The sequence below is a fragment of the Talpa occidentalis genome, unplaced genomic scaffold (assembly GCF_014898055.3).
Source record: "Talpa occidentalis isolate TD23 unplaced genomic scaffold, MPIMG_talOcc4v2.1 talOcc4.17, whole genome shotgun sequence".
Taxonomy (NCBI): Eukaryota; Metazoa; Chordata; class Mammalia; order Eulipotyphla; family Talpidae; genus Talpa; species Talpa occidentalis.
This window is the reverse complement of record NW_023601754.1, coordinates 44,505,905-44,523,782: the sequence shown is the minus strand read 5'-3', so window position 1 is coordinate 44,523,782 and position 17,878 is coordinate 44,505,905. Positions and strand designations below refer to the sequence as shown.

The 17,878-nt window shown below is 65.2% G+C and overlaps 2 protein-coding genes and 1 long non-coding RNA gene across 5 annotated transcripts; 2 read left to right on the top strand and 1 right to left on the bottom strand.

Annotated features, from left to right (window-relative positions):
• Positions 1-555: 555 nt before the first annotated feature.
• DMWD (DM1 locus, WD repeat containing) lies at positions 556-8,114 on the top strand. Its single transcript, XM_037516807.2, has 5 exons — positions 556-1,093; positions 2,291-2,473; positions 4,190-5,473; positions 6,196-6,270; positions 6,623-8,114. Exons 1-5 carry the CDS (start codon positions 653-655, stop codon positions 6,668-6,670), a joined length of 2,031 nt encoding a protein of 676 aa, XP_037372704.1. The 5' UTR covers positions 556-652; the 3' UTR covers positions 6,671-8,114.
• Positions 8,115-8,356: 242 nt separating this feature from the next.
• On the top strand, positions 8,357-17,366 carry DMPK (DM1 protein kinase). 2 transcript variants are annotated; one of them, XM_054697252.1, is made up of 15 exons: positions 8,357-8,516; positions 10,700-10,791; positions 11,028-11,111; positions 11,189-11,284; positions 11,852-12,000; positions 12,268-12,361; positions 12,641-12,847; positions 12,925-13,188; positions 13,799-13,884; positions 15,084-15,219; positions 15,850-16,106; positions 16,187-16,284; positions 16,442-16,488; positions 16,801-16,886; positions 17,202-17,366. In XM_054697252.1, exons 1-15 carry the CDS (start codon positions 8,357-8,359, stop codon positions 17,359-17,361), a joined length of 2,016 nt encoding a protein of 671 aa, XP_054553227.1. In that variant the 3' UTR covers positions 17,362-17,366. The 2 variants fall into 2 exon arrangements, with proteins under 2 accessions (XP_054553227.1, XP_054553228.1); XM_054697253.1 differs by having other exon boundaries at positions 16,797-16,886.
• LOC129146093 (uncharacterized) lies at positions 12,738-17,664 on the bottom strand. 2 transcript variants are annotated; one of them, XR_008552548.1, is made up of 3 exons: positions 17,624-17,664; positions 15,068-16,241; positions 12,738-14,781 (listed from the first exon to the last, which is right to left on the bottom strand). It is a non-coding gene; the product is annotated as an uncharacterized LOC129146093 (long non-coding RNA). The 2 variants fall into 2 exon arrangements; XR_008552547.1 differs by lacking the exon at positions 17,624-17,664 and having other exon boundaries at positions 15,068-16,026; positions 16,177-16,890.
• Between the last annotated feature and the right edge of the window lie 214 nt (positions 17,665-17,878).

Here is a 17,878-nt window from a genome sequence, read left to right as displayed (position 1 = left end):
CACATATCTCCCCCCAGCCAGGGCTAGTGGAAAAAGTGGAGACGTTTGGCGCTAGCATTTATGGGTAGTGGATCAGATGAAACCCTTGGAGTTCTATGGAAACACTGGGGATCAGCGGGATTGCGGGGTGGGGTGGCCAAGGGTGGGCAGGCATAACTGAAGATGCCGTGGGGCGAGGACTTATAAGATAGCCGTGGGAAACAATGGAGATCAATAGGGTGACTATTGTAAGGAGGCGCTGGGGTCACCTGGGATCATCCACGACGTATGGCAAGGACAAGAAATGGACTTGACCTCTTGAGGGTCCCTGCGTTGCTAGGCAAACGGTTCCCAAGGCGCCGTTGCCAGGGAATTGGGCTCTCAAGTGGCCACGCCCCCTTTCCACTGCGGGCCCCGCCCCCGCAGCCAATCACCGTGCGGTCCCAGCTACGAAGGCCGCGCCCACCTCTTCGCCCCGCCCACAGCACCCGTTCCGTTACCCGAGCGACGGCCGTGGCTCGTCCCGCCTCCGGACTCCGTTGCCAATCGAAGAGGCGTCGCCCAGGCGACGACCCCACCCCTTCCGGTGCGGGCTCGCGGCTTCCGGCAGGGGGCCCGGCGGCGGGCGGCGGTCCGGCAGCCGCGGGGCCCGGTGGGGGGGGGGGCGCCCAAGATGGCGGCGGGAGGCTCGGAGGGCGGCTCGGGCCCCGGCGCCGTCATGGGGGACTGCGCGGAGATCAAGTCGCAGTTCCGCACCCGCGAGGGCTTCTACAAACTGCTCCCCGGCGACGGCGCCTCTCGCAGGTCGGGGCCGGCTTCTGCCCAGACCCCGGCGCCGCCCCAGCCGCCGCAGCCCCCGCCCGGCCCTGCCTCCGCCGCCGGCCCCGGCGCCGCGGGCTCCGCGCCATCCCCGCCGCCCGCAGGCCCCGGTCCCGGTCCCGCGCTGCCCGCCGTGCGCCTCAGCCTCGTGCGCCTCGGGGAGCCCGACGGCGCCGGGACCGGGGAGCCACCCGCCACGCCCGCCGGGCTGGGTGCGGGAGGAGACCGCGTCTGCTTCAACTTGGGCCGCGAGCTCTATTTCTACCCGGGCTGCTGCCGCCGCGGGAGCCAGCGGGTGAGCGGCCTGCATCGTGGGGCCCTGGTTGCTGAGAGGGTGGGGATCCTTAGGGGAGCCGGGCGTGATGGGGAAGCCCCGGAATTGAAACAGGGCCCGAGGTGGGCATCCTGTAGATGATGGACATGGGGGGCGGGGCGGGCTCGGGAGAGTTCTCGTAAGAAAGGCGGGGTTCTAAAAGGTGATGGGAGACCCCTGGGGTGCTGGCGACCTAGAGGTGACGGGAAACCTTCAGGTCATGTGAGAACCCCCGGTTATGCACACCTGGGGTGGTCAGTTTTCTGGAGGTGATGGGGACTCAGAGGGTATGGAATGCACCCAGGTTCCGGGCGGCAGGCATTCTGCAGCTGTTGGGAAGTCTCAGGTGATGCAGGCTCAGAGGTGATGGACAACCCAGGGGTACTGCAGTCTGGAGGTGCTGGGGGGGTGTCTTGAGACTTGGGTAGCCTGGTGAGTGGGACCCTAGAGAAAACGGGGGTTCTGAAGGTAATGAAAATCTCTGATTCATGGGAAACTGAGGTGATGACAGTCCAGCAGGGACATTCTCAGGGTGTCTAAAGTGATGAAGGTGCCAGTGGGAATGGGACCCCTAGAGTTAATGTTGATTTGTGATGGGGATCCCGAGAGCCCAGAGGTGATGAAGGGTCCTAAAATCCTAAAATGTGTGTGTCTGGGAGGGGGGAAGGGTGCTGTGAAGTTTAATGGATCCCTTAACTGTGATGGGCTCCTGAGATTTAGGAGCTCCAAAGTGAAGAGAGTCTTGGGATTGTGGTCTTTAGAGTTCTGGGGATTTGGGTGACCCTGAAATTTGGGGAGCGTTCAGAATATTGTGCTGAGCCCCAGGGGGCTTGCTGAGGTTGCAAGGCAGGACTGAAAAGAGCCCATGGCTGGGCACCCTAAACGTTGATACTGTAGGCAGAGGTGTCCCTGAAATTGGGAGTCCAACTTTGGGGCGACTGGTTTCATTCAGGAGGGGAGTGGGGGGCAGTCCTTCTTGTCTGATTTTTTTCCTCTCTGTGATTTGGGTCTCCCTTCCTGTCTGTGGTTGCCCTCTCCCTCCCCACTCACCCACCTACCTACCCACTTCCCTCAGGGATCTAACCCCGCTTCCTCTTAGCGGTTTCCCCCAACCTCAACACCCTCTTCCTTCCTCTTGGTGGTAGAAGCTGTTAACTCCTTTTTCTCCCATCACTCAAGTCCATTGACCTCAACAAGCCAATTGACAAGCGGATCTATAAGGGCACCCAGCCCACCTGCCACGACTTCAACCAGTTCACTGCCGCCACGGAGACCATCTCCCTGCTGGTGGGGTTCTCAGCCGGCCAGGTGCAGTATCTGGATCTCATCAAGAAGGACACCAGCAAGCTATTCAACGAAGAGGTGATTGTGGGCCCCCAGGGCCCAAACTGCCCCTCAGTCCAGCCACCCCCGGCCACCCGCCGCATGCAGTTTGCACGGGACTGCAGCGGCCTGGGGAGGAGTGTAGACTTGAGGGGGGCAGGCTGAGGGAGAGACGGGGGCCAGACTGACAGCTCTGTGGGATGAGGTGACGGCCGCTGGTGCGCTAGACCTCGCGCTGCACACGTCTCTCCGGGCGTTCTCATCAGCAACAGGTTGATGAAACATGGCAACGGGTTGTGAGACCTGTTTTGCAGATGAGCGAACTGAGGCTCGTCACTAGTTGGGGCTTGTTTGAAGCCAGAACTCTTGCCTTTCAAATTCTGGGCCCTGTGGGCACCAGATTCAGCTCTTTGCTGTCGCCTTTACTCAGCATGTGGCTTTGCTGGTGGTTCCTCTTGGAGCCTCAGTTTTCCTCCTCTGCAAAATGGGACTCTCCTCCCTGCCTCACAGGACTGTGTAAACTCACACACACAAACCGCTCAGTCCTGGGCGGGCTGGGCACAGAAGGAGCTGCGGGCAAACCGCCTGAGCGTGAGCAGGGCTCACCCGTGTCTCGTCCTCTGCGTTCAGAGGAGGGATTCCGCGTGTGCGGAATTTGTGGCCGGCTGAAGGGATTGAGTGGAACAGTGACGGGGTGAAAGATGCACGGGGTCTTCCACGCACTGAACCTTTAAGGGGCGTGGAAAGTTCTGTGCGCCGCAGGCAGCGCCTCTCGGCGACCGGGCCCAGGGCCTGCCCCTGGCGCATCCGTCTCTCTGGCCAGGCAGATGCTGGCACGTGAGCTGACTGCTGTGGGTGCTGTGCTGTGGGAGGGCAGTGCGGGCCGTGGTGAGAACCCCAGCAGGCAGCGCTTGGCGAGGCTGAAATACGTGGTCAGGGACATCCTCGCTAGGAGGTGACAGTGGAGTCAAGACCTGAGGGAGGTGAGGCAAGTTGGCAGGGGAAGCACGTTCGGCGTGGAGCCCTGATGCAGGAGGCAGAGAGGTGCTGGGGCCGGGGCGGTTAGTTATTGACGGGGCGACGAGCAGGTGAGTCCTCAGAAGTGTCCGGGAGGGTCATGTCGGGCCTGTGAGCAGGGGAAAGACTGGCAGTCAGAGTCTGTCTCCCCCGCTCGTGTGAGCCCCAGAACAGAAACGACGGGCTTCTTCTCGCAGTCCTCCAAGAATGAGCAGTGCCTTACGTGGTTGGGAGGACTTGGTTCTTTATGAAGAGTGCCCGCCACCCAAGGGCTTTAGGGCTGTGTTCGCTCTGGCCGCCTGGCTGTGGAGGCGGGAGCAGGGCTGCCTTGCAGCGACGCCTGTGTCTGGTGCTCCCGAGCAGAGAGCCGAGCTTGGGCACGAGCCGCTGCTGCCGGGTCGATGGCGCCTGGGGCCCGTGGTTGAGGGGGGTGGGTGAGAAGCGCTCAGGCCCACAGGCTGTGTGGAAGGCTGTGAGGTAAGGTAAGAGGAAGAGGAGCAGAGGTGGCACGTGCAGGGGGCGCTTCTCCCGCACGCGTCCCGGAAATGCCGCCTGCTGCCAGCCCTGGCGCGCAGAGACAGCCCTGCCGCCCGCGTCCCCCCTTCCTGACCTGTCAGCCCTGTGGCTGGTTTCCTCACGGGGGAGCTCCTGTCCAGGGGCGTAGACCTTGGGGACTGGCGTGGGGGGAGGTCTCCAGGGGTGCGTTGCCTTCTCCCAACGCCCTTGTCTCCCCGGCAGCGGCTGATTGACAAGACCAAGGTGACTTACCTGAAGTGGCTGCCCCAGTCCGAGAGCCTGTTCCTGGCCTCCCACGCCAGCGGCCACCTGTACCTGTACAACGTCAGCCACCCGTGCGCCTCGGCCCCGCCCCAGTACAGCCTGCTGAAGCAGGGCGAGGGCTTCGCCGTCTACGCTGCCAAGAGCAAGGCGCCCCGCAACCCACTGGCCAAGTGGGCGGTGGGCGAGGGGCCCCTCAACGAGTTCGCCTTCTCGCCCGACGGCCGGCACCTGGCCTGCGTGAGCCAGGATGGCTGCCTGCGCGTCTTCCACTTCGACTCCATGCTCCTGCGCGGGCTCATGAAGAGCTACTTTGGGGGCCTGCTCTGCGTGTGCTGGAGCCCCGACGGGCGCTACGTCGTGACGGGCGGCGAGGATGACCTGGTCACCGTGTGGTCCTTCACGGAGGGCCGGGTGGTGGCCCGCGGCCACGGCCACAAGTCCTGGGTCAACGCCGTGGCCTTCGACCCCTACACCACGAGGGCCGAGGAGGCCTCGGCGGCCAGCGGCGATGGGGACCAGAGTGGCGAGGAGGAGGAGGAGGAGGAGGAGGAGCCCGAGGCCGGGGGCACGGGCGGGGGCGCCCCGCTCTCCCCACTGCCCAAAGCCGGCTCCATCACCTACCGCTTCGGCTCGGCCGGCCAGGACACGCAGTTCTGCCTGTGGGACCTCACCGAAGACGTGCTCTACCCGCACCCGCCGCTGGCCCGCACCCGCACCCTCCCGGGCACGCCTGGCGCCACGCCGCCCGCCGCCGGCAGCAGCTCCCGGGGTGGCGAGCCCGGGCCCGGCCCCCTGCCCCGCTCTCTGTCTCGCTCCAACAGCCTCCCGCACCCCGCGGGCAGCGGCAAGGCGGGCGGCCCCAGCGCCACCCCGGAGCCCGGCACGCCCTTCAGCATCGGCCGCTTTGCCACGCTCACGCTGCAGGAGCGGCGGGACCGGGGCGCGGAGAAGGAGCACAAGCGCTACCACAGCCTGGGCAACATCAGCCGGGGCGGCGGCGGCGGCGGCGGCGGGGGCGGCGGGGACAAGCCCAGCGGCCCCGCGCCCCGCAGCCGCCTGGACCCGGCCAAGGTGCTGGGCACCGCGCTGTGCCCGCGCATCCACGAGGTGCCGCTGCTCGAGCCCCTGGTGTGCAAGAAGATCGCCCAGGAGCGGCTGACGGTCCTCCTGTTCCTGGAGGACTGCATCATCACCGCCTGCCAGGAGGGCCTCATCTGCACCTGGGCCCGGCCGGGCAAGGCAGTGAGTAGCCCCGCGCCCGCCCGCCGCGAGCCGGGAAGAGGGGGTGTCGCTGGCGCGACCTGGCCTCAGGGGCCGAGGAAGACGGAATTCCTCGCGGCCGGGCCCTCCGAGATGCAGTGCCAGGCTTCGGGGCCCTTGGGCGCGCCCGCAGAGAGGGGGTGGGCGGGGGAGACCCGGGCGGGCGAGGTGCGGGCCGGTCGCGCCGGGGCTCGCGGCTTGCCGCTTGAAGTCAAGCCTGCGTTTTTGTGGCGAACGGGGTTTTCCGCTGCTGAGGCTTTTTGAGGACGGTTCGGTGTCTGGTCAGCTGTGAGCTGGGTCCCCGCATCCAGCCCGCGCGTCGCGCCGGGGCTGTGGGATCCAGCCCGGGCTTCTGCTCCTGTGCGACGCTGGACGGGTCGCTGCCCGCTCTCACCTCTTAGCACAGGGAGGCTTTAGGAGGGCCGCTGCGTGGCTGCACCCCCTGGGTGCAGAAGGGTCAGGGCGCGTCCCCAGGCGAGGGAGGCCACTGTGAGTGGGGAGCTGTGGTCTCAGCTGCCTCAGCTCCTCGGGCTCCGGTTCAGGTGCTAGGGTGCCGGGTGCGAGGGCCTCGAGCTGTGCCCCGGAAAGGGGTTTGGGAGCCGCAGGGTCCGAGTCCCTAGAGCGCCGCCGCAGCGCCTCAGAGGCAGGGGCGTGGGGGCTGGAGAGTGGGGCAGGTCCTGAAGGAGACCCCTCTATCTCGCTAGTTCACAGATGAGGAGTCCGAGGCCCAGACAGGGGAAGGAAGCTGGCCCAGGTCACCCAGCAAGTCAGTGGTAGAGGTAGGACTGTCCTGAGTGATCGCCCCCTACCCCCCGCCAGAGTCTCAGGACCCCCCCAGTCAGGTGGGACCCCAGTCTCTCCTTCTGCCCCCCCACCTCTACCCCACCCCACCCCCTGCTCAGGACCACCTGAGGCCTTTCATCATCGCCCGTGAGCGCCGACTGCTGGGACAGGGAGGCCAGCTGAGCTGAGCCCCTCAGCCTTGAGGAGCGACCTCGGTCTGGGGGTCTGGGGTGGACCCAAGGGCAAGGCCAAGGTGGCAGCAGCCTGGGGACTCCGGGCTGGCTCCTCTGTGGGACTGGCAGCCCTGGGTGGTCTCTAACCCTCCATCTCCCCTTTCATCTTCCCCAGGGCATCTCCTCCCAACCAGGCAACTCCCCCAGCGGCACAGTGGTGTGAAGTCATGGACGTCGGGGTCTCACGCCCCGCGCCCCAGCCTCCTAGCCGTAACCCTCCCTGCTGACCTCATGGATCAACGTATTCACAAGACTAACCATGACAGATGGACTGCTCCGGTCCCCCGCCCTGCACAAATTTGGGGGGGCAGAGGGTCCCCCAGACATGGGGACTGCCAAGTACAATGACCCCTTCCCCTGAAACGTCAGTGTTAGCTCATCCCTGTCCCCAGCATGTGACTGGTTGCTTCCCAGGAGACCCACTTCCACAGGCCCCTGCAGTGTCCAGTGGCCTCGGGGGCGGGCCGCCCACCCTGCTATTGTTTGTGCTTTTGAAGAGTGTTAAATTATGGAAGCCCCTCGGGGCCCCTCCCTGGCCCCAAGACCTTTTATTTATACTAAAGTTCCCTGTTTTCACAGCGTCTGTTCCCTCTGCAGAGGTGTGGAGGGGTTGTGCGCGCATCGCTGCAGGCTTAGAACCCGTCCATTTTGACCACACGAATACTGGGCCCTGCCTCCCCCAAACCGCCCCCTCTGCACCCCCTTTTAGTAGAAAAAAAACTAAGGAGGGAGGGGCAGCCCAAGGCACATGGCTGGGGCACCCACCAGCCCCAGCGGGCCCTATTGCCAGAACAGTGTCCCAAGGGCCCCCCAAGATCTACAGGGAAGAGGGCTGCCAGGACCCCCTCGTCAGAGTCCTGAGCTGGAGTTTGCAGTTTGTGAAAGTGCCCAAATTATCCATATCAGGGACATTCAGGAACCCATCCACATGGGGTCCCCCGGGCAGACCCCGAGTCTGAGCTGACTCGGCCAGACCCAGGTGTCCAGAGCCGGCTGGAGACCCTGCGACCCTCGGGAGAACTGTCCACCCTGGCGAGAACACACAACCCTCCTGGCTGGCCCGGAGGCGCAGGGAGTGGTGTCCCTGCACCGCCCTCCACCCCCCGAAATGTTTCTAGTTCTAATCCTAGCCCGGGCAGGAATGTGGCTATGCCGCCAGGGGCCAGCGAGCTATTTTGGGGGCTCCCTGCCTCCCCCATGCTTTGGCTAGCGGGTCACCCTGGCTCCTGGCTCCTGAGGGCCTCCCTTCTCTCACCACCCCTTCCCCACCTCCTGCCAAAAAAAGGTCAGCGCAGAGCAGAGGGCCTGCGGGCTAAATTTAAACCATCGGAAGCCTGAACCCGTGGCTGAGTCACCCGTGAAGCTGTCCTGGCCCCCGCCCCCCTTCCCAGGCCTCACCGGTCCCTCCTCCCCCCAAGTTCAGGGCTTGGGAGGGGTGTTTGCATGCAACCTCGATTGGCCCCCTCTGGGGAATGGGAGGCTCCTCTTTGTCATCTGTCACACCTGTGGCTTTTCGCTTGGCTTCGCCTTTTTATGGAGGGGTGCGAGTTGACATTCTCCACCCCCCATGTCACACCGAAGCGCCTGAGGGGCCCTGGGAGGAGGGAGTTGGGGGGCCTGGTTTGTGAGGGGTTAAGGTTGGGAGGCGGGAGGGGCCGGACCGAGGGGTGGGGATAAGGAGAGGAGGCCTCAGCAGCCAGCGGAGAAGCGCCCAGAGAGGCTCGGGAGGGCCAGGAACAGCCGGACATGAGACCAGGGCCCGTGGGCCTGGACCCAGCCCGCCAGGCCCCGTGACAGGAGGACCTTGCGCCCCGGGCCCGGGGAGGGGCCATGGTGCTGTCTGGCCGACATGTCAGCCGAGGTGCGGCTGCGGCGGCTCCGGCAGCTGGCACTGGACCCCGGCTTCCTGGGGCTGGAGCCCCTGCTCGACCTTCTCCTGGGCGTCCACCAGGAGCTGGGCGCCTCGGATCTGGCCCAGGACAAGTACGTGGCCGACTTCTTGCAGTGGGGTGAGTGCCTGTCTGCATGGGCTTCCCCAGATTGAGGGGTGGTAGCAGGACCGAACCAACAGATAGGGCTGGGCATGCGGGCTGACGGTTGGGGGACAGAATGGACATGGGGAGAGCCTTCCCTTCGGGGGCCCAGAGCTGGGGCCTGGATCTCAGGGTGGCACACCCCTACCCCTGTGCCACCCTGGCAGGGCAGAGGGGGGTCAGTGAAGGCCGGGGCAGCCACACTCAGAGCCAGAGCGGGGAGCCCGGGCTGGGCTAGACCGGACGGCTCCCAAAGTTCCCTGCACCCCTTACTCAGTTGATGCGTGGAGACATCAGGGGGCCCTCTCAGCAGTCCCCCCACCGGATGGGCCTCCTCCCTGGTTTCCCAGAGCACAGGGGCAAGCAGGGAGGGGCAGCATGGGGCAGCTGCCAGGGGCGCAGCCGACAAGCAGGTGCTCGGCGCCAGCCTCTCCAGCTGGCCCAACAGGTGCCCAGGCGCTAGGAGGGCAGTGACTCAGGCAGGCCCTGCAGGACCAGCCCGCAGGCAGGCGCCCTCGGCCAGCTCCCCTTGGCCCCTGGATGGAGGGGGAACACTGGAAGGGCCTGGGTATGCTCCCCCATCCCCAGTGTTGGTCGCTACTAGTCGACCTGAGTTAGCGCTGGGCCCCGAGGCCCCCAGACCTAGTTCTTCAGGCCTCCAACCTTCCAGCTCTCCTGCCAAGCCCCTTCTGGCCCCGTTGGCCCCTGGAGACAAGTCCGGAGGGAAAATGCTAGCTCTCGGCCTCTGGCCCTGGCTGCCTCCCCCGCTCCTGGCCAGGACACCGGCCCCTCCGGGCTCTGGGCCTCCCACACCCCCACTGCTCTGCCCCCGCGTGGCTTGCCCGTGGTCCCGGGTGGCGTGCGGCCCTGGCCCTCTACCCAGAGCTGCCTGTCTCCACCTTCTCCCTCTTTCCTTAAGGCCCTCTCTGAGCCAGGCCCCGCAGGCTCCCTGCTCCCATTTTGAAGATGGGAAGGTGGAGGCCCAGGGCCTGGCACTCGGCCTCTGGAAGAACCTTCTCCCCACCTCCCCCGGCCGTGGGCAACTCGCTCAGGCCCCTTTTGGCCGAGGATGCCTGCGGCTGGGAGGGCTGGGTAAACTGAGCCCGGGGCGGGGGCAGGGGTCTGGCTGTCCCTTAAGGAGCTCTCCTTTTCTGGCCTGGCAGCGTCCTGCGGCCCCTCCCCTGCAGGCTGCCCGGGAGGCGGAGGGGGCCCGGGTTCCCGCTGCCTTAAAAGGGCTCAATGTCTTGGCGCTCTCCTCCCTCCCCCATCCCGGGCCAGGGCTGGTGCGTCCCTGCTGGCCCACTCTCCCTGAACCCCAGTCCTGTGGGGGCTCCTCTCCTCCATCACCCGCTGCCTCCCCTCGTTCCTACTCAGCCCCTTCCCTCTCTCCATCTTGCCTGCTAGCACCCCAGCTTCTTCCACCCCCTGGGGGAGGGCCAGGCCTCCCTCTCCCCAGGCCCCTGAGTGTCCTGCTCCACCCCAGCCTCCCCTTCCCAAACAGTCCTCTCAACGTTCCCAGCCAGGACCTCGGGCAAATGACCTCACCTGTCTCTGCTGTGACCCCCGCCTGTAAATAAGGGGTAAAGCCCCCCACCCAGGGTCGGGAGGACACTTGAACTGAGCCCCGAAGTGGGCACCCGACTTTGTCTCCCCCTTCGTCTCAGAACCACCTGCATTTCCCCCAAAGCAGGGGTGGTCTCTCCCACTGCGGTCCAGGGCTGCCCACCTCAGAACCTCCAGGCCCTGGAAGAAGCCACTTGCCGCCTGCAGCCGGGGACGAGATGAGACCCTGGGGTGGGGGTAGGCTCTCTGTCACAGGCAGTGGGGGGCTCACCGGAAGACCAGGGAGCTCTAAGAACGAGGCCTGGTTTCTTCTCCCTCTGCTCTTCAGGGCCTCCCTCCTGCAAACTTGATACCCCTTCTCCAGCCTGCGCCCCCAGAGCCAGCTGGCCCAATGCCTATCCTAAAAGGGACTCCCGGGCATCCCACCTCGCTTTGCCGTGGGGCAGTTTGGGGTGTCCAGGACCTCACACTGTGCGGGGAAGCCCTGGGAGTCAGTGCTAAGGTGAAACCGAGGGGCAGGAGAGGAGGCAGAAGGTGGGACTCCCCCGCCTGGCGGCCGTCCCGGTGACACTCGGTGCTCACCTCCCCCGCCCCAGTGGATCCCATCGCCGCCAGGCTTAAGGAGGCTCGACTGCAGAGGGATGACTTTGAGATTCTGAAGGTGATCGGACGCGGGGCGTTCAGTGAGGTGAGCCCTGAGCTCCTCAGTGGGCGGAGACGCGACTTCAGGGCAGTGGGCGGGGCTTATGGGTTTGGGGCGGGGCTTTAGAAATTGATGAATGAGTTTAGAACCGCGGGGCTCGCGGTCGATGGGCGGGGCCTGGGAGGGCCGCCTCGGGGCGGGGCTAGGGGCGGAGTCCAGCCCGGCGAGCCCCGGGCCCACCGCCTGCGCCTCGGCGCTGGTCGCCCCGTTTCGGCCTTCAGGTAGCCGTGGTGAAGATGAAGCAGACGGGGCAGGTGTACGCCATGAAGATCATGAATAAGTGGGACATGCTGAAGAGAGGCGAGGTGAGGGCCGGGTCTGACTGTGCAAGGCGCCCGCCCCGCCCCCCACTACCTGCTTCAGGCCTCCGGGTGCCCCCCAGGTGTCTTGCTTCCGTGAAGAGAGGGACGTGTTGGTGAACGGGGACCAGCGCTGGATCACGCAGCTGCACTTCGCCTTTCAGGACGAAAATTACCTGGTGAGCCCCTCGGGGCCCTGGGCCAGCTCCGCGGCGGCTGGCGAGGCGGGCAGCGGGCGGGCAGGGGGCGGGCAGGGGGCGGGCTGCGGGCTGCCTCCAGCGCCTCGGGAGAGTCTGCGAGGGGTCGGGGCGGGGAGATGTCCCAGTCGGCTTTTCCCCGGCCGTGCCGGGGGACGGTGCTCAGAGGCCGCTGTCGTCCTGGAGTCTCGTGCCCGGAGCGGAGTAGACTCACCTAGCCCACGGGAGGGGCCCCTGGGCAGCGCGTTCCTGCCGGGCCTGCGCTGGCCCGGGGAGGCTTCTGGTTCTCTCTCTCTCTCTGTCTCTCTCTGTCTCTCTCTCTCTCTCTGTCTCTCTCTCTCGGGAGTGAGCCTCTTTCCGCGGTATCCTGGGAGAACTGGGGTTTCTTCGGGAGGGGAGCTCCGATTTGGCCCTGGAGATACCTTCTGTCCTCCTGGGGCTGCGGCTGCGGGTCTCTGCCCAGGGCTGGGGCATCTCCGGGAGTCTCCGGCCATCAGCTTTGGGCGCCTCGGGGGGCTGCAGACCCCACAATGACGCGCCCCCTCCCAGTACCTGGTCATGGAGTACTACGTGGGCGGGGACCTGCTAACGCTGCTGAGCAAGTTTGGGGAGCGGATCCCGGCCGAGATGGCGCGCTTCTACCTGGCAGAGATTGTCTTGGCCATAGACTCGGTGCACCGACTGGGCTATGTGCACAGGTGCGCGCTGCGGGGCTGCGGGGCGGGGCCCGGAGAGGGGCCTCGTGGGTTGGGGCGCACTGGGGACAGGACCGGAGGAGTGGGGTTGAACACCAGAATCCCCGAAGGGGGCAAACCCTCGGTGAGGCACCTGGAGGGGCGGGACTTGGAGGAGGGGCGGCGCTCGCGGGCGGGGCCTGAGGGGGTGCTGCGAGGGGGTGGGGCCCGGCGAGGGGGTGGGCGGTAGGCCCCTTATCCCCCCCGCCCTCCCCTCCCCGCTCTGCGCAGGGACATCAAGCCCGACAACATCCTGCTGGACTGCTGCGGCCACATCCGCTTGGCGGATTTCGGCTCCTGTCTCAAATTGCGCGCGGACGGAACGGTGAGCTGGCGCCCCGCCGCGGCCCCGCGGCCCCCGACGAGGAGGGGGAGCAGGCGGGGCCGGGAGATGCAGCGTGTGGGGTCAGGGCTGAGGCGCGGCCGCGCTGGTGTGGGAGCGGGACTCGGTTTGGAGGGGCGAGGAGGGGCTCCAGGTGTGTCTGGGTGGGCAGGGTTAGGACAGGCAGGTGGCGGGACTAAGCCCCTGGGGCGGGGCTAGGGAAGGGGTGGGGCCAAGTTTGGAGGGGCGGGGCCAAGTTCAGCTCCCGTGCTGTTGGCTCAGGTGCGGTCGCTGGTGGCTGTTGGCACCCCGGACTACCTGTCCCCCGAGATCCTGCAGGCCGTGGGCGGCGGGCCCGGGGCAGGCTGCTACGGGCCCGAGTGTGACTGGTGGGCCCTAGGTGTGTTCGCCTATGAAATGTTCTACGGCCAGACGCCCTTCTATGCCGACTCCAAGGCGGAGACCTATGGCAAGATCGTGCACTACAAGGTGAGGGCGGCTCCAGGAACCCCTGGTTGCTCTCGGAGAGTGTGCTCCCAGGTCAACATCCCTCACTTTCCGAGCAGGAGCACCTGTCTCTACCGCTGGCCGACGCAGGGGTCCCAGAGGAGGCTCGCGACCTCATCCAGCGACTACTGTGTCCCCCCGAGACGCGGCTGGGCAGGCAAGGAGCAGATGATTTCCGAAAGCATCCCTTTTTCTTTGGTCTCGACTGGGACAGTCTCCGAGACAGCGTGCCCCCCTTCGCACCGGATTTCGAGGGTGCCACGGACACGTGCAACTTTGATTTGGTGGAGGACGGGCTCACTGCCATGGTGAGCGGGGGCGGGGTAGGTACCGACAATTCCTGTTCAGCAGAGGGTTTCCGCCCCCCATCCCACCAGCTTAAAGTCGGGGTCAGAATAGTGCCTACCAGGAGAAATTCTGAAATCCTTCCTTCCCTAGAGCACCTGCTGTGCGCCTTCCCAGGCCTGGGAACCCAGCAGTGACCTAGACTCGCAGTGCAGTGGGGGACACACCCTTGTCCTCAGACAATGATGCCCCCCATGGAAGGTCCTGGAGGGCTTCCTGGAGGAGGGGATATCTGGGCTGGAAAGATGAGAGGCTAGAGGAAGCTCTCTTCCTTAGGCCATTCTCTCTCAACTGTTGGTCAAGCTGTCCGAGTACTCACTCAGCCTGGGTGCCCTTATGTTGGGCACTCCTGGGGAAGCACACGCACCAGGTCATGTGTCCTGGCTCTGCCCTCATCTACCCACCGTGTAGAGATACATATAAAGATACTGTGGCTAGTGCCCTGAAGTAGCAGGATTCAATAGGAAAAATGATGAAAGGGCCATTGTAGATAGGCCCAAGCTAGGTTGGCAGGGGGGCATTTCAGCCAAACCTGAAAGAGGGGAGGGGCCAGGCTGGTCACCCCAGGCCTGTGCTTCCCCCGTGTAGGAGACGCTGTCAGACATGCGGGAAGGCATGCCGCTAGGAGTCCATCTACCTTTTGTGGGCTTCTCTTACTCCTGCATGGCCCTCCGGTAAGTGCTGCCTATGGGTGTGGGGTGCGGCCTCCAGAGTCCTGGGAGCTTGCTCAGGGGTCCTGCCTCCTGGCACACTTGGGTCCCCTAGAACTGCAGGATGAAACTTGAAGTTTATGGTCTTGAGACCAAAGACTTTTAGGAGTTCAGATTTGTCAGACCTTAAAATCTCAGGCCATAATACCTTGAGATTTTAGATTTATGTGAAAAACCTTAGAACTTCGGATTTGGCCTTCCAGAATCTTCCCACTTAGGCTTCAGTACAGTGATGAGAGCTCAGAATCTTGGAAAGTGAGAAGTGGAGGCTTTTTAAGTCAATGTGAAAAGAATACTAATTTGCTGAATCACTCATGTAACCACAAAGCCTTTTAAGAACATTAATTATACAAGTAATAGATTGCTTGTCACAGATAAATTAGAAAATACAGGTAACGGTAGAGGAAGCCCACTGGCAGCTGTGGCCCCCCTCCTGCATGCACACACACGCTAACTGTGAGAACGGGCTGGATTCCCACCTGTTCTGCACCAGACAAGGATTGCTGCCGTCATTTCTCATCGTGAATGAACTGCAAGAGAGCCTGGCCCAGTCTCCTCACACCGGCTCAGGCTCACTTAACCCCTCCTCTGCTGAGCCCATGCTGGGGACCTGCCGCGGGGTGTGTCTGGCTGGCGCCTGTCCCCCACCATCAGGTCCTTGACACATTTCCACGGGAGGGTGGCTGGGTTGGAGGGGGGACTGCGATTTCAATCCTGGGGCGGTGTCTCCCTCCAGCAGTTGGGGTGAGGGGGGCATGCTGGTATCTGGAGTCAGTCTTGGGAAAGTCTTATGACCATATTGGAGGTGGCCAGAGCTGAGTGGGGTCCCCTTCACTTGGTCCTCCTCACTGTCCTGAGGGCCTAAGGAGAGAGGTCTGCAAAGGTCACATGGAGGAGGGGAAATGGACCTCAGAACATGGGCGTCTGGACCCCACATTCCTGCAGCAGGTGCAGAGAAGGCAGCACCTTGGGGCCTGAGGCCATGTGAGAGGCAGGCCTTCCCCTGACAAGAGGAAATCTGTGCCCCTCACTCTCTGCCCCTCTCCCTCTCAAGCCATGGCCTAGGGTCTGGCTGCCCGGGAGCTATGGCTCAGAGCCCCAGGGGGGTCACAGCCTCTGTGGTGGGGCTGGGTCTCTGTTCGCTCACCTTCTGCCTTTCCCAGGGATGATGAGGTCCCAGGCCCCACGCCCATGGAACTGGAGGTCCAGCCTGAGGCCAAACCTAAGGCCGAGCCCATGCTCGAGCCACCTGGGCAGACGCCCAGCCTGGAGCCCATGGTGTCCCCGCTGGAGGAGACAGTGAGTCCTTGGAGGAGAGGGTCAGTCAGGGCAGAGTCCAGGAGAAAAGGCAAAGGCTTCTGGGATGCAGTGCCGTGGACTGTTAAGCCCTCTGAGAGCTTACTCCACAGGAAACAAAAAACATATAAGACAAGTTACTTCTGCAGGGCAGGGAGGGAGTGAATGAGTGAGTGTGTGTGTGTAGGGGACTCTACGAGGAGGGGAACCCTACAGGAGGCCTAGAAGGGGAAGGAAAATGCCCAGGGGTCAGCAGAGAGAACCTCAAGGGTCAAGGCCCTGCGGTGGGAACCAGCTACTGTGTTCTTGAGCCTGAAAGGAGGGTAGTGAAGTCAAACTGTCCTTGCTGGGGTGGAGAGGGTGGGGCCCTGCCAACAGGGCCCTCTGTGCAGCAGGCCTTCTCCCCTGAAGGCACAGAGGCTAGAAAGATGGTAAGCTGGGCAGGCAGGCTTAACTGAAGTGTCTTGGGAAAGCCCTTTGGAAGGAGGGTGGGAAGGGAGCTGCCTAAAGGCCAGGGGCCCCGGGGAGACTGGGGTGCGGGAGGGAGGGGACTTGGATCATTGCAGGAGCTGTGGGGATTCCAGAAAGACCTAGAGGTGGAGGGAGGATGCCAGGCCTGGGACCTATGTGCAGGTGTCCAGTGCTGCAGAAGCTACAGGCAGCCCTAAGCCTGGTCCCCAAGAGCAGGCTGAAGCCGCAGTTCTGGAGACCATTCCCAAGGCCATGCAAGAGGTGGCTCCAGAGATCATCCAGGTGGCCATCCCGTTGGTGGAGGAGGCAGAGGTGATGCAGGGAGATCTCCAGGAGGCCCTGGAGGAAGAGGTGTTTACCCGGCAAAGCCTGAGCCAGGAGCTGGAGGCCATCCGCATTGCTAACCAGAACTTTGCCAGGTCTGGCTGGGGATGAGGGCACTTGGCCTGTCTGCTTCTAGTCAGGATGCCCAGGGGCTCACGTCCTTACCTTCCCGCAGTCAACTCCGGGAGGCCCAGGAAAGGAACCGAGATCTGGAGGAGCACATCCGACAGCTGCAGGAGCAGGTGGAGTCGCTGCAGGCTGAGGGAGCTGCAGGCGAGTCTCCTGTCCGCCTCCTGTTCCTGGGGCGCCAAGGGGCGGTGGGCCTGCGGGTGTGTGTGGACACCTGGGGGCGGGCCAGGGGCCCAGGCTGGGGCACGCCGCGCCACCTCCGTCCCTCCACGCGCCCTACGCCTCTCTCTTCTCCTTCCAGCTGTCACGGGGGTCCCCACACCCCGGGCCACGGATCCACCTTCCCATGTAAGACCCCTCTTTTTCCCGTTCATTAAGCTTGCTGCCCCCTCTGCAGAGCCTGTACCTCCCCATCTACCCGTCCAGGTTTAGGGCTCACCCCGCCTCTTCGGGGTTCCAAGCGGCAGACACCCACCACTCAGCTACCCTGCTACCAGATCTTTCGGCTGAGGCTTTTTCACCAGATCCCTTGCGGGATCTCCCTAGATTCTCTCCCCGACCTCCACTCCCCTCGCTGTCTCTCTCCTCCCGACCCCGCCTAGGGCGTCCGGGCCGGGCTGGGCTCCGATCGGGTCACCTGTCCCTTCTCTCTCCAGCTAGATGGCCCCCCGGCCGTGGCTCTGGGCCAATGCCCGCTGGTGGGGTCAGGCCCCATGCACCGCCGCCACCTGCTGCTCCCTGCCAGGGTACGTCCGGCTGCTCACGCCCGCCCGCCCGCCGCGGCGCCCCCGCTTCGCCCCACGCGCCGGGAGCCGCCTCCGCTTAGCGCACCCCTGCGGGGCTGGGCCGGCCGCGGGAAGGGGGGGCGCTCGGGCAGCCAATCAACACAGTGAGGAGGCAGCCAATGAGGAGTTGGGAGAAGACTGGAGGCCTGGGAGCCAACCAACCAGAGCGGCCCGGGAGGCGGGGCGGGCACAGGAAGGCAGGAGGGCGTGGGCGGGGCGAGGCCCGGGAGCCAATCGGGAGCCGCCGTCGCGCTGACCCCGCCCCCTCGCCCGCAGGTCCCTAAGCCTGGCCTACCGGAGGCGCGTTCCCTGCTGCTGTTCGCCGCTGCGCTGGCTGGTGCCGCCGCCGTGGGCTGCGCTGGGCTGGCGGCCAGCGCCGACCAACTCGCCCCAGTCTGGCACCTCCGGGGAGCCTCCTTCGCCCCCTGACCCCTAGAGCCCCACTCGGGTCCCGCCGGAGGGCGGGTCACCCGGGCCCGGCCCAGAAAGCCCTGGCGGCGCCGGCTCCGGCCCCCGCTCCCGCCGCAGCCCCCGCCCTGTGATCCGGGCGCGCGCCAGGCGGCCGGGGAGGGCGGGGCGCGCGGAGCCGGGCGCGAGAGGCGTGTGGCCGGGGCGCCGCAGCCCCCGGGCGGGGGGCGCCAGCGCTGGGCCGCGCCGCGGAGGAGGCCCGGGCCGGGGCTCGGCCGCCCGTCGCTCACCTCCACGCGCCCGCTCCGCGGCTCGCCGGCCTCGAGCTCTCCCGGGGCGCTCCGCCCGCCGCCGCCGCCGCGGGGCCTCTGCCTGTGCAGCCCGCGCCGCGCGCCCGCCCCCCCGACGCGGCTCTCGGGCGCGGCCGCCCCGCCCGCCCCGCGGGGCGGGTATTTATTGGCCTGGCCTCAGCCCCGCTGACGGGCCCCGGCACCCCAGTCCACGTTTTGGATGCACTGAGACCCCCAACATTCCTCGGTATTTAT